The sequence below is a fragment of the Marmota marmota genome, unplaced genomic scaffold (genome assembly GCF_001458135.2).
Source record: "Marmota marmota marmota unplaced genomic scaffold, marMar, whole genome shotgun sequence".
Taxonomy (NCBI): domain Eukaryota; kingdom Metazoa; phylum Chordata; class Mammalia; order Rodentia; family Sciuridae; genus Marmota; species Marmota marmota.
The window spans coordinates 15,166,471-15,181,139 of record NW_025999932.1 but is presented as its reverse complement, the minus strand read 5'-3'; the positions used below and the strand labels follow the sequence as shown (position 1 = coordinate 15,181,139).

General features: G+C 32.7%; 1 protein-coding gene and 1 pseudogene across 2 annotated transcripts in view; both read left to right on the top strand.

Annotated features, from left to right (window-relative positions):
• The window catches only part of Gpr180 (G protein-coupled receptor 180), a 26,540-nt gene extending 14,054 nt beyond the window's left edge, over nt 1–12,486 (top strand). The window contains exons 4-9 of one of the 2 annotated variants that reach the window (XM_015484157.2): nt 2,836–3,016; nt 3,159–3,208; nt 6,183–6,340; nt 8,750–8,941; nt 10,934–11,011; nt 12,061–12,486. In XM_015484157.2, the coding sequence (XP_015339643.1) occupies nt 2,836–3,016; nt 3,159–3,208; nt 6,183–6,340; nt 8,750–8,941; nt 10,934–11,011; nt 12,061–12,219 (818 nt within the window). In that variant the 3' untranslated portion in view covers nt 12,220–12,486. Of the gene's footprint in view, nt 1–2,835; nt 3,017–3,158; nt 3,209–6,182; nt 6,341–8,749; nt 8,954–10,933; nt 11,012–12,060 lie in introns of those variants that run through there. The other variant, XM_048800748.1, reaches the window with a different exon arrangement.
• Nucleotides 12,487–12,805: 319 nt separating this feature from the next.
• On the top strand, nt 12,806–12,933 carry LOC125616178 (annotated as a pseudogene).
• Nucleotides 12,934–14,669: the final 1,736 nt, after the last annotated feature.

Genomic DNA, 14,669 nt, shown 5'->3' with positions numbered 1-14,669 from the left:
CCCCCCCCCCCCCCCGCACCGTTGTTGTTGTTGGTTTTGGTTTTTTTCCCCTTATTTTGCTCTAGCTTCTGTAAAGTATCAATTTTAAAAACAATAAAATGGAGGGAAGCCCAGTAGGTAGAGGAAGGGGAGCAGCAGGAAGGAGGAAGAGAAAAGAGGAAGTGATGGGGACTGAAATGAAGCAAATTATATCCCATGTGTGTGTGATTCTATATATATTATATAGAACTATAACATACTCATTAAAAACATTAAAATTTTAAAAACAGTGTAGACACAATACACCCTTTTATCTTTAAAGTAGCTCATGGATGGCCTCAAGGAAAGAATCATTTATCTAAAATTTAGTGAACAAAGTATCTTAGTTTGGTTCATTTAATATATTATTTCAGTGAAACAATTTGCTTTGTTGGCTATAAAATTGGTCCTTTCTGAGAGATACATTTAACATTGAATAATCCTCAGGCTTTTTTTTTTGCTGGTGATAGGTGTCTTATTTTTAAAAGTACCCTCCTCCCACATTATTCTGATTTCTTAGTCTGAGGATTTTCTTTTCATGGTAGATTTGTACCCTAATGGAGCCTGAAACTTTATCCTGTAATAGATATTCTATAAAGTATTATAAATAAAACTTTAAATAGAATGCTTTATTCCTTAATACAAAGAAGGAAAGGTAAAAACTAAGATCTAATACACAGAATAGTATAAGGAATTTTACTGACCCACAGCTGTTATAATATGGTTAGCATTTGTGTTTTGTATTGTTCCAGTCCTACAGTAATCTGAGGATTATGGTTCCATTATTTCTAAAGCTGCAGTGCTTTTCTATGTAAGGAATTTAAAAAGGAAGTATGCCCCTTCTGTTATTTGATCTTCTCTTCCTGAAGTCTAAACATACTTTTTCACCTGCTCTAGAAAGTGACTGTCTTTATATTTATATAGGTAGAGCAGGGGAGACACCCAGTGGAGAAAAACTTCTTGCTGCCTTTTTTTTTTTTTCCTCCTAACCATGCCCCTAAAGTGATTGAGATTGAACTATTTGACTTTTTCCCTTTTATTTGTGTCTTCTATATCTTTTCCAAAATTATTTTCCACATAATGTAAATGTTCCTTTTCTGCTCATTAACTGGAGTTTTCCTCGAGGGTAATTGGAGCAGGCTCAGTGTTCACAATTGGAAGGGGAGTGAGTGTAATTTACATTCTTCATCCACAGATTCTGTGGAGATGGCTCTAATCTCAGCTGCTATCATGACATTCTAATATTAGTTAGAATTTAAAAGCTATATATTAGGGACTGTCTTGAGTGTAACCAAGTACTATTGGCCCTTTATATCCACAGGTTCTATTTTCATGGATACCAGATCAAATATATTGTGGAAAAAATTGTACTGAACATATGCAGACTTTTTTCTTGTCAGTATTCACTAAACAATACAGCATAACATCTAGTTAACATGGATTTACATTATATTGGTATAATAAGTAATCTAGAGATGATTTGGAGTATATAGGAGCATGTGCCTAGCTTTTATTCAAATAAAATACCATTTTATATGAAGGACTCCATATATTTTGGTATCCCAGTGGTATCCTGGAACCAGTCCTCTTTGGTTACTGAGGGATGCCTGTAAATGTAAGCAATAAACCTCAGTACATCTTCTGGCTTATTATAAAAAAAAAAATTCTAAAATTTCTGGAAGAGGAACACTCAGAAAAAGATTCCAAGTAACCCAGAAAAGGTGGTGTTGATCATGAAGTTACGTGAAGACTATGGAGAAGAGCTGCTTTTTGGAACTAGAGGTCGCTATAATGACTGCATCCTTTTTAATATAGCATCTGCACTTTGTTCTCATCTTTGCCAACCAGCGCTCTTTGCTCATAATTTCTGCTCACTCAAAATTTTATTTCATTGTAGCCTAGTTTGACTCCTGTGGCCTGTCCTAGCATCAAGTCTTTTATGGACTACTTCCCTTTTCATATTTTGTTGTTTGAATTCCCCAAAAATATGACTGACCTATCTTGCCTTTGAGAACAAAGTTATGTTGTTGGCAACTTGAATTGGTGGCCAGTTATTTAGTATCACAATTCCAGTTAATCGTAGAGCAGTCATTTGATCTCCATAGGATTTCCTCTTTGGCAAGAGCTACACAAAGTTTACCTCAGAAAGTGACTTTGGCTATAATAGGTGTTTTAAAGTTTTATCCAAATGGAAATTTAAAGTAATGGAGCATTCCAGAACATGTTAGTGGTATCAGAATCACCCTAAAACTTACTAAAACACAAATTAATGAGTTCCACCTTCAGGGATTCTGATTCAGTAGATCTGAAGTGGGGCCTAAGGTATTTCATTTTCAACAAGTTCTCTGGTGATGCTGCTGGCCCAGGGACGACACTTGGAGGAGCATCATCCAGGTATAGCAAACTATTAATGACTAAATAGATCTATTTCTAAACTTCTCACAAAAGAATCCACTTTTAGGGTAAAAAGTATATCTAACTGAATATTGAAATCTTTGTTTTCGTTTGCTGTTTTCAAACTAAAGTGTGATTTTATGGTGAATCTTTGGGCTTCCTTGACTGCGTTTTTTTGTTTTGTTTTTTTTTAATAGATTGACTTTAAGTAGTTGGTTTAATCTACTTTTTTATAGTTAAAACTTTGTCCTAAAGTAAAAAAATTGGTTTTTAAATAATTTCCCTCTTTATTTTCTCACAAAAATAAATGCTGTGACTTCAGTTTTAAAAGTCTAGATATATATTGACAGGAAAACTTGAAAGCAGCCCAACACTGCACTGGCTTTGTTTTACTGAAGCAAACTCCCTTTCTTCTCTTCGCAGGGTTACATGAGTTCTTTTTCCTCCTAGTCCTAGTGTACTTTGTGATTGCTTGCATTTATGCTCAATCATTGTGGCAGGCTATTAAGAAAGGAGGACCCATGCACATGATTTTAAAGGTTCTGACAACTGCATTGCTGTTACAAGCTGGTTCAGCTTTAGCTAATTACATTCATTTCTCCAGGTAACTCAAAACCACTAAAACTGTGTTCATCATTACGTCTAATTAATCCTAATTAGTGCACCACAATTATGCTTGCTTTGATTATGAACACTTTTTTTCGCATTTGTAATTTACACTAATATGTTCCTTTTCAATTCCTCAGGTATTCCAAGGATGGAATAGGGGTACCTTTTATGGGAAGTTTGGCAGAATGTGAGTATTGTTCTGAGCACTGTTTAATTTTTTTTAAGATAAACTTGCTATCTGCTTGTTCATTTTCCCTTTTTAAAAATTATTTTGTATTGGGGAAAAAAGCTCAGTGGCAGAGCACATGCCTAGCAGGTGTGAGGCCTTGGGTTTAATCCCCAGCATTGCAAAAACCACATAAATATGTAATTTTTTAACATAGTACAGTTTTTATGCCCAAGGTTGGTTAGAACTCATATTGACTGAAAACAAGGTTACAGATTTAGTTCTCATTTATCCTCCCTAGTTTCTTCTTAATAATATGTGTAACTCTTCATTATTTTGAGAGCATATTTACATATATAGTCTCTGATTTTATCCTCACCAAAAAGTAGATATGCTTATCCCTATTTTGCAGATAAAGAATCTGGACTCAGTGACATGAAGCACGTTTTCATATGTCAGTCAGCTATTGAGCAGTAGAGGTCTGACCCCAGTGCTGAATATTTTTTCCCTATTGTAATTCCATTTTCTGTTGCACCAACTTTTTTTCTGTTTTTGACACTAGGCCATATGTAGATCTATAATTGAGCTGATCGAACATCTTTGTTCTTTTATTTATAAGAGAAACTTTTATGAAGTAATTTTTCAATTAAGCATGATAGAAAAAGATATTTAAAAGGTCCTGTAATCATGACATTTTAGAGAACTGCAAAGGGACATTAAGTTTTATGCTACTCTTAATATTGGAAAACTATTTAAGATATGCTCTACAAAGCAGATTTTTAATATGAAACTCATTTTATCTTTGGATTTACTATTAGGATTTACTTTTCTTTATATTTCCACATTTCTCTTCTAGTCTCGTTGCTCTTTTAGGGTATCTTGTGGTAATTACCACTAATCATCTTTGGACCCACTCATCCAGACCTTGCCACCTATTTCAAGATTTTGAAACTTGAAAACCCTTTCATTCTCCTTGTGAAGGGGATATGTTCAGTGCACTTCTGTACACAAGCAGGAGGGGCTTATCCTTTTTGAACATTGTCTAGAGCTCTGCTTCTCCCTTTTGGAAGTCTTTCAAATATTTAATGGAATTGTAGATTGTTAAAGCTGGACAGAACCTTAGAAATAATTCAACTTATGCATTTTAGATGAAGAAATTGACATTCAAAGGGGCAAAGCACACAGAGCCAATTAGTGGCAAAGCTATTACTAAAATGAAAGACTGATGAATATTTGTGAGTGTCTGCTATATATAATACAGTGTTAGTCTTGCATTTTTATGGAAGGCTGAGAAACAAAAATTTGTGTGTGTGTGTGTGTGTGTGTGATGTGTGTGTGTGTGTGTTTAGAATGGCAATAAATTGATGTTGCTGATTTTTCGTGCTTCCTACAGCAAAAGGTTTAGTTAGTTAAAGTAATTAAAATTCAAGACAGAATGGAGTTTTTGTGTGATCTGTGTATTCTATATGAAACTAATTACTTTCCAACAACAAATGAGCTGTCTTCTACCTATCCAGTTATAGTCTTATATCCATCTGTGTATTACTTAGTACATAAAGAAATGAGCCAGAATATTAGGGGGGTTTTCCAGGTATTTGTTTTTGCTACTTAGCAGCTTATGTATTATTTTCTGCTTAATAATAGCTTTCTTTCATATTTTCTATTGCACGGTAAGTACACTGAATGAGTGAATCAATTTCTACATAAGCTACTTAGCAGCTTATGTAGGAATATTCCTTTAGCTTCTTTATGTAATTAAATGAATGTGTATTTGTGAAATGTTTAATAAAATTAATTGATATCACAGTGATTCAAAAATCTATGATGAAAAGAAAGTGTTCTTGATGTGATTGGCCATAACCTTTTATTTATTCAAATGTAGTGGTAATTATCAGAATTCACTACCACAGATACATTAGTATAAATGTAGAGTAGCCAGTTTTAATTTAGATGAAAGGGGAAAATCTGTAAAAATGTATTTGAAAAGGTGTATTAGAAATGGATTTTTAGCTTGCAGTTTTTAAACATGAACCTTTATATACTAGAGCTAGTTTTCTCTGTTTTTATAATATCCTTACATAAAAGAAGTAAAATTTATGAATATCAGAGTTTCTGTGTGGCACTTTGTTAAATTATCACAAATTTATTCCAAAATGCACATCAGAACACACCACTATGAAAAATTATAGCCCTTAAAAAATCAATCACTACTAGTTTATATAAATATGGGTGGAACTTGAAGTATTTATAGATTTTGTTTCCCTATACTGCTGAATGGGATACAGGTGATTTTGTTACTGTTTTTTAAAAGTAGCAGGCTTCCCCTGCAGTTCAAGTGATAGCCACCTGGTGGCACATTGCACTAATTCACCAAGCTTTCCATTTGTCTTCAGCACTTTGAAACTAAAACTGACATAATTGGATGTCACAGTGGCTATGTACTTTATTGTCATAGTGTTTCTTACTAATAATTTTAGAAAATGCTATTTACAATATAGTTTAGTCATCAAAAAAATTAACAACCCAGAATTAAAGGTATTGATATTTTGTACACGGCACAAATTATATTTAAAATTTGATTCTTTTGATCAGGATTATCTATGGTTATGAAAGCTTAGAAAAATGGAAAACATGTATGTCATTAAGGTTAAACTTAATAGAGATATGATATGGGTATGTGTGTGTGTATATATATATATATGTGTGTGTGTGTGTGTGTGTATATACATATATGTATACATATATATATGTATACATTTTAAAGTAGTATTACCACTGTTTTAACTGTTTTTATAAACATTATATATTTTTGTAATCCTTTAGAATTATCATCCATGAATATCTCTTATTGAATTTCCTTAGCGTCTCTTTAAAAAATGCCTGTACTTTTGTGGCTTACAAAATAAAACAAAAGGTAATTTTATCTCAATGCAAAAAGTACCAAATTCTGTGTATTATGAAAACTTGGTTAACTTCAATTTTTATTTCCCTTTAGTTTTTGACATTGCTTCCCAAATTCACATGTTATACCTACTTCTGAGTCTATGCATGGGTTGGACTATAGTCAGAATGAAGAAGTCTCAAAGCAGACCTCTCCAGTGGGATTCTACTCCTGCATCCACTGGCATTGCCGTGTTCATTGTCATAACACAGGTGAGTGGTGAGTGCTGAGACCCAGTTTTATGCTTAACAATATTTAGAAATGCCAATGTATTTCAGAATTGAAATTTGGGACCCATGAGAAATTTGTATCATTTTGAAGTATGGATTTAAAGATCAAATAATCTGTTAACCTTCCAGGTGCTAATATATATAGTTTGTGGGATTTAATTGTAACTTACCTGGATTTGAGCATCCTACCAGCTTTTCTAAGTGTAATGTTTCCTACTTAATAATAGCTTTCTTTCATATTTCTTTATTACATGGTAAGTACTGACCATTTAATGAGTGATTCAATGAATTTGAGATTTTATTCCATTGACAAGGATCTTTACAGTTGGTTACTTTATACATAAAAATATTTGAGTAACTATAGGAGATTAATTAAAAGGCAAAATATGGAATAAGAGAATGGGGTCTATTTTTCTGGAAACAAATACAAAAACAGATCTAATCTTATATAGAGGACATAAGTTTTGAGGATTTTCAGTAATAGCAAAACATAGGTCCTTTTAATTTTTTCCTTTTCCTCTATATTGGTAGCATTGACTGTATTCTAAGATAGCTCTATGCCTATGTGCAATGGATTTATAAAAATTAGGAAGAAAGAAAGGTGTGAACAAAAATTTATACTGAGTCTATGGCCAGCATTAACTACAGATAATAATGAAATATGCATGTGGGCTCTGTAAAGGACATTATGATGTAGGTTTTAATGCATTAAATAAATTGAAAATTCACTAATCAGTGGTGGAGCCGGTGCTGTATTCACCTTTTCCCGTAGTATTAGTAAAGTATAGTAGGTGCTGAGTGACGTAGGAGTATTGAATTTACATGATTGATTTGAGAAAGATTATTTCCTAGTGGATGATATTTTGAAAGTAGAGAGTGCCAGGAAAGGGCCTATGAATTCAATTAGAAGTGATTAAAATAAAGTAAGACCAACTTAATGTTTTTGATCCAGGATATATGGAGAATATTATTAATTTCTTTTTAAATTCTCATTTCTAAATTCATAGCTCTTTTAAAAACTCAGTTTTCATTAATCATTTTGTTATAATTTTAATTCATTATCATAGACAAATACAAACTGAAAATTAAGATTTTGACCCTACCCTAGAGTTTAAATGGGCATTTAGGAAGAATGCATTAGATAAAACCCTGATCCTCAGCAGCCAGACAAGGTTGATGAGACAGGCAACCAAAGACTACATAAATACATATATCATACAGATCACATATTGGCCTATGTGTATGAAAATAGGGAGTTCAAATTGTAAAAATGTGAAACATGAAAAATAGTAATTCTATAATAGTACTTGTGGTGTAAAATTTAAGTTTAGAAATGTGGTTAAGAAATCAGATAGGCATAATTTTATGGAAGGAATAACACTTTCAGTAATAGCAAAATTTAAGCTTCTAAAGAAAATTTTACATGTGCAGGATGACAAAGTTCACTTACTAAGAGTACTAGCAGTAATAAAATTAGGGTAGAACTGTGAGAATGAGGAAAGGAAGAGGTTGCTGGTAAATCCATAAAATCTAAGAATTGAATTTCATAGTGAGATTTATCTAAACTCTTTGGAAGTCACTAAAGACTCGGTTCTGTGGGCTGAGTTGACAAATAAATGAAGCCCAAAGGTATGTTTGATGCTAAAAATATTACAGTAATTTAAGCAGTTGATGTTTGGTAAGGATGGAGGAAAGATGGACACTGATTTCTACTGAATGGCAGTGAACAGAACGGCATAATGAGAACTTGCTGCGCTTTTCACTATTGAAATAACAATATGGGAGAAAAGGTCAGCAGACAACATAAGGGTGTGTAACAGTGCCCTGGGCACTTACAGCGAACATGAAAGATGTGTTTTCTTTTAGCTATGAGGTTACCATGAAAAAGTGAAGTCTGAAATCAACAACTCTGACTTGTTAATTCTGGATTACAAAAGATCTTGAGACATTTGAAAGTTACCTTGAGATAATAGACTGTAATGCAGAACAGTTTGATTTTTATTGACAATACTGAAGTAAGAAGAGGATGGATTTAGAAGAAAGTTTACATTTATTCACTTAACCTTTTCAATATATTTCTGTCCTTAGAGATGTCATATCTGAATCAGGATAGCACTAGTTTGTTTCTTGGTTTGTTTTGTTTTCAAAACTGGGTCTCACTTGATAAAAATTCATTTTCTCTGACTTAGTTGTTATCAGAGCAAGGAAAAAACTATGCCTGTACTTTATTATTTAACAGCCTTTATAATCTGTTACATCTTTACATCCCTTAGGAATATTTATATAATGTTAAAGGGAAAGTTTGCAAAAGTTGAAAAAAAATATTTTAGGTAGGTATCATTTTTTTTCTTCTTTAAATGTAATGTTTAAATTTTTAAAAATTTTTTGCAGAGTATTTTACTACTTTGGGAACAGTTTGAAGATACTAGTCATCACAGCTACCATTCGCACCACAACTTAGCAGGGATTCTCCTAATCATTTTAAGAATTTGCCTAGCATTGTCTTTAGGATGTGGACTCTATCAAATCATCACAGTGGAGAGAAGCACACTCAAAAGAGAGTTCTACATCACATTTGCCAAAGTATGAGCTGGGGTAAAAAGTGATTATTCTGATTATGAATGTTGTTCTGATTTCTGTGGGAAGTTAATAAAATCCACGTGCTAACTTCTGTTTACTTATTATGTGTTAGGAACTACTGTAAGCCCTGTATTTGTATTACTCATTTAATCTTCACAACCATAATGCTGTGGGCATTATCTTCCCAATTTTAGAGAACCTATGGAGTAGTATTTTCCATGTAATCTTTGTCAACTTTGCCTGTATTATAGTTTCTTATATCAATAGGGATTTTGCATTTTCTCTGTGGTAACAGAATATTTTTTAATGATATTCTAATTTATCATTCTAATTAGAATACAGTTTGCAATTTTTCAACAGTTTATTAATTAGCTGAACTGTTTGTCTCAGAGTTATGCAGTGTTTTATAACACTTGAGGAGCTATCCTGTAGCATAAGCAGATGAAGTCAGGTGACTGAGTACCTATTGTGTTTCAGCTACTTCACCCATATTAAATCATGTCCATTTTATTCCCCCTTTCTTTGTTGTTGTACTTTTTGGTTGTTTATTTGTTTTTTGTTGTGCTGAGTATTGACTTAGGGGCTTTATGCATGCTAGGCAATCACTCTACCAACTGAGCTATATCCCCAGCCCTTTAAGTCCCCCTTTGTATATCACTCTTAGGCCTGAGAGAGCTTTAAAAAAATATATTTTTTGTTTGTTTGTTTGTTTTATTCTCCTTATACCTAGTTAGTCAAAGGAAAGATTGTCAAGAGAAGTGTTGGAGCAGTAACTCACAGAAACCTTCCTTCCATAGAGGTTCTGTTTTTCTGTCAGGTTGAAAAAATCTGTGTCCCTTCATTCCTGTGTGCAGTAGATCCAGCCTGGTCCACCAGCATTCTGAGGCATGTATGGCAGAAGAGCCAAATTCCTCCCTATTTCTGGTGTTGAACTTTGCAAAGCTGCTGCAGTGGCCCTAGAACCCAGCTTCAGACTGGGTTCTAGGGCCACTGCAAAGTACCCAAAGGGCAAGAAATTGCCATTTTGCTTTTGAATTTTTCACAGGGGCAGGAGTGGATATTGTTTGATAAGTTCATATATATTTGAGATGTTTGGGCCCTTTTTTTGTTCAAAACAGTATTAAATGTTTTTATTTGAACTTAAATAAAAATTATTTTTAGTTTTTAATATAACTTTTTGAATAGAGTCAAAAATCTAAAAGTATTCAAAGAGTAGCAAAAAGTACTTCTTACCTTGCTTCCTTCTATGAAGTTACCACCATCTCCTCATATCATCACTGATAGGAGTTCCTAATTTATCCTCCCAGAGAATTTTATTTATTTCTACATGTAGTTTCCTCCATTTTCATTCATGTAAAAATGTACCAAACACTTTTTCTACATCTTTTTAATCCTTGAATCTTCAGTGTACCCCACAACAGCTATATTTTAACTTACTTGTTTCAAATTTAATTTTTGGAAAAGCGAATATGCTGAAATAGTTCAAGGAAAACCAGAAAAAGATATTTGGAAAGTATAATATAAACAGTTTTCCATTCTTACCTTCCCATTCTCCCTCCTCCATATTACCTCCAAAAAGGTAACCACTATTAGTCAGTTTTTTGGTGTGTATTTTTACAAAGTTTCTTTGTGTATCTACATTCACATACGAATGTGCATTTTTATGTTTTTTTACAAAAATATTCTACATTTGTACCTTGCTTTTTCTCAATTATTGTTGCTTATATTAATGTATTTATAAGTATTATCAAAATTTGTATATATAACAGATTTACAAATAGAAGGTTATAAATACTCTTTAAAAACACATTTGGTTAGAAACAGTATTAATATGACAGCAACAGTAAATTTTTTCTACATTTTATTGCTAGCTTTATCCTAAAGGCCAGTTGAGGCCAATCAGGAATTCAGTGCTAGTAACAATGTTTTTATCTGGTACATTCTATAAATAAAGACAAAGCTGTACTTATTTGACTTATTATTCATTTGTTTCAGGGTTGCATCCTGTGGTTTTTATGCCATCCTGTTCTTACGTGCATTTCTATCCTTTTCAGTGACTACCAAAGAGATAAGGTAAGTAATATAATCAAACTAGTCGTTTTAAATGAAAATGTAGTCTTTTTTTGAAAAATATTGAGGTAGGAGAGGCCTGTTGATTCAGAAGTTTGAGTTCTTTACAACTGACAAAATATTGAACTTGTGATTGTTTAAAATATAAAATAATTTTTAGAAATTTAGTTTATAAGCAAAATGATGGAAATATCTTTTGTTCTTAATTCAGCCTTCTTCAGAATAATGTTTTATATATTAAATATGTAATATATATATCTCCTCCCACCCCCAGTGCTAGGCGTCGAACCCAGGGCCTTGTGTATGCTGGGCAAGTGTTTTACTTTGAACTACATACCCAGCCACATAGTATAGAATTTATAATACATCTTTGTTAAGAAAAAGATTTAACTTTTTGCTCCATAATGGTAAAAATCATGATAGATTCATAAAAATCAGTCAGTTTCTGTAACAGACTACAGGCTGGAGTGCCATGCTCAAGTAGTTGATTGTGTTGATTCCTCCCCTCCTGGGCGAACTGCTCCATCACTTGATAGTGGAGTTCTGCCAGGAGCCCCTTACAAAGCAGTGCACTATGTGCTTGAATGCACAAATGTTTATTGAGCCTGAGGTATTCACAAGGGTAAATAAGTAGGAAGGTAGTATATAGAAATAGGGAAGTGACTTGAAAATCTCTGAAAGGGCTTTAGAGCACTCTGGCATTTGGTAGTGGCATGCTTAATTCCTATTAGCCAGGAACCTGGTTTTTCCTGTGAGTTACTACTCTTGTCTATACTCTTGTGTGCACACCCTTAGGAGAGAATGTTTTAGCAAGTTATTCTTTTGTGTCTTACTTGGCATCTGTAAACTGTTGGAGGAATTTTTCCCTTGAACAATTACAGTTCATAACATAAGTCATATTTTCCTGTTGAAGATTTCTTTGATAAAATGTACATGTGGTAAAGATGAAGGATAGAGTACTGTATATAAAAAGCATATACGTGTTCATGATAAATAGAATATATTTTCTGTTTCTGCTTGCAGTAAAAGCATTCTCTTTCTTTTCTTTTCAGGTTATCACAATAGGTGTTATACTTTGCCAGTCTGTTTCCATGGTTATTCTCTACAGACTTTTCCTATCCCACAGTCTATACTGGGAAGTCTCTTCTCTTTCCTCAGTGACACTGCCACTGACCATATCATCTGGACACAAAAGTCGCCCTCATTTCTGATACTTGATTTTTGTTGAAAGAAAAAGTGAATTGGTTAAAGGAGTGCAATAAGGATCCAAATACAGTGACTCTTTTTTCATACATTTGGTATGAAAAATTGAACTTTGAAACCAGAGCATGTTATTTATATAACTGCATTTAAGCAGTACCAAAATCAAAAAGGTAATAAGTCAAATGTTTTGAAAGAAACTTAAACAATAAACTTTCAAGAAAGAGTGTTGTTATAAGGTGATTGAAGCAATTTCCATATGGAATAAATGTGAAAAAGAACTATATGATAGTTTGGTAAGATATTCACCACTTATAATGCCTCATATCAATAGCTAACTCAGGTTTGATAGTATTTTAAAAAGTAATCAGTTAAATGATTACTTGCATATACATATCTAAACTAGTCCAGTTATGAAATCAGTGTAATACATTGATTGAAAAAACTGCTTCGTTTTAATGCTTTAAAGAAAATGTATTTCATGTTAGAGTTTAAAGAATTTGAAAATGAGATTACTTCAGGAAATGAATATAAAATATACTCAGCTACCTAAATAAGATTTTGTTTACTTGTGGGTGGGTTTATTTGCCAATTCTTATCGCTTCTCGGCCTTTTGGCTAAGATCAAGTGTATTTGCCAATTCTTTCATTTTTGGCTCTAGTTCAGGTTTAGCTTGATTAGCAAAGGATTTTTGACAAATTTATGAAAAATAAAACCTAGACACTTTACATGGGTTTTAAGGACAAAGGATTTTAAAATTTGAGCACTTAGGTAAAGGGACAAAAAGGTTTATGTGTCTGAAAAGAAAAAAGGAAAAGGTACTATGCGATATGGTACTAAAATTTTAATCCTGATATAATTCATTTCTCTTACATTGAATCCTCAATCATAATTAAGCCATATACCCAGATTAAATTAACAGAAGCATTTCACATAAATGTTGGTTTCAGTCATCAACTACCCATGAATTCCTGCCCAAGGATACTTAATCAGGATTAAATTTTCTATGAATAATTGAAAAACAAAATACTCACTGGGTTTGTTATAATCCGTGTTGGCACTGGATTCTAAGTAGTTGCCATCTTGAATCCTTTGTAATAAAGCCATATTTGTGGGGTTTGTTTTTGTTTTTGTTTTTGTTTTTGTTTTTTGTGTGTGTGTGTGAAAGAAAGATGCCCTTCTGTTGAGTACACTAGTTTAAAAATACTCCATCAAGTGCCTGATTAAAGAATTGCTAGATGGTTGTCACTGCCTGCTGTATAAAGTGAATATTCCCATTCATAGTAACTGACTGGAAATAATTCTGTTGCTGTTTGTCAAGTTGTTCAGGCCTTTTTATTTTTATTTCTGGTTATTTAAAAATATTTTTATCTGCTTATTACATTTTTAAACAAGAAATGGTGCAATGATCTGATAATTAAACTTATAAATTAGTTAAAATGATGTAGCTCAACTTAAGAATATCTATGGCTTTGTCTGTGTTTTTCCCTGGCACATAGTCTCACTGGAAATGAATAGTATTCTACTTTATTCTAAAGGCAAAATATTTTTGTGTGTGACTAGCAAAATGGCACAGTAACAAAGCTCAACCCACTGATTAAATCACCTCCCTAATAGTTCTTTGTCTATCATTTAATAAATGAGTGCTGCAGGTTAAGACTAGAAAGTCTGAAGAATGTTTTAGGTTTACAGGATCTGCTGAGTGGTCATAACTTTTTCTTTTATCATATCACTAATAACAACCAGTTAATGTCTGCTATGTTCAACTGAGTCACAGTTAATTAATCTAAAAGAGTGAGAGAAATTTTTTTCATACAATTTGTGAAATTGCGACAATGGGAAAGGAATAATTATTTGTATTATTTTACATAAAGAACACAGTAACTATAATCAACATATGTGAAATGTATTACTATACTTGCATTTATTTAACTTTAAAAGTTTTTGTTTATTTTTCTAAGTGTAGCTGAAATGCAGATAATTTATTTTGTTATTCAAAAGCCATTGTTAAATGAAGGAAAACAGTTTTTAATAAATGTATAAAACTGTCCTTGGTTAGTAATCAGGGACAAAATTCATAGTTTGTAAGTCATGACACAGCATCTTTTTTTCTTTCTGAATGTTTACATGGAGATTCTTCACTACAGATTACAGGAAGATAAGCATATAGTGCAAACTCTAATGAAAGATTAAAAACGTTTCTTCTCTTCCTCTGTCAGATAATTCTTTTTTATCCACTTTTACAATTTTTCTTGGGATAAATGTTCTGCCACTCCTGCCCCTTTTGGGAAGCAAAAATTTTTTTCTTTGGGAAGAAAAAAATTCTTTCCTTATTGACATGCATAATAGTAAGAATGCCTGCTATGCATCAGGCACTTAACCCTCATTATCACTAAGCCCTATTGCAATAACCAAGCTCCCAATGAACAGAGTAGGAGACTGTTTCCTCTAAGGTCATCCA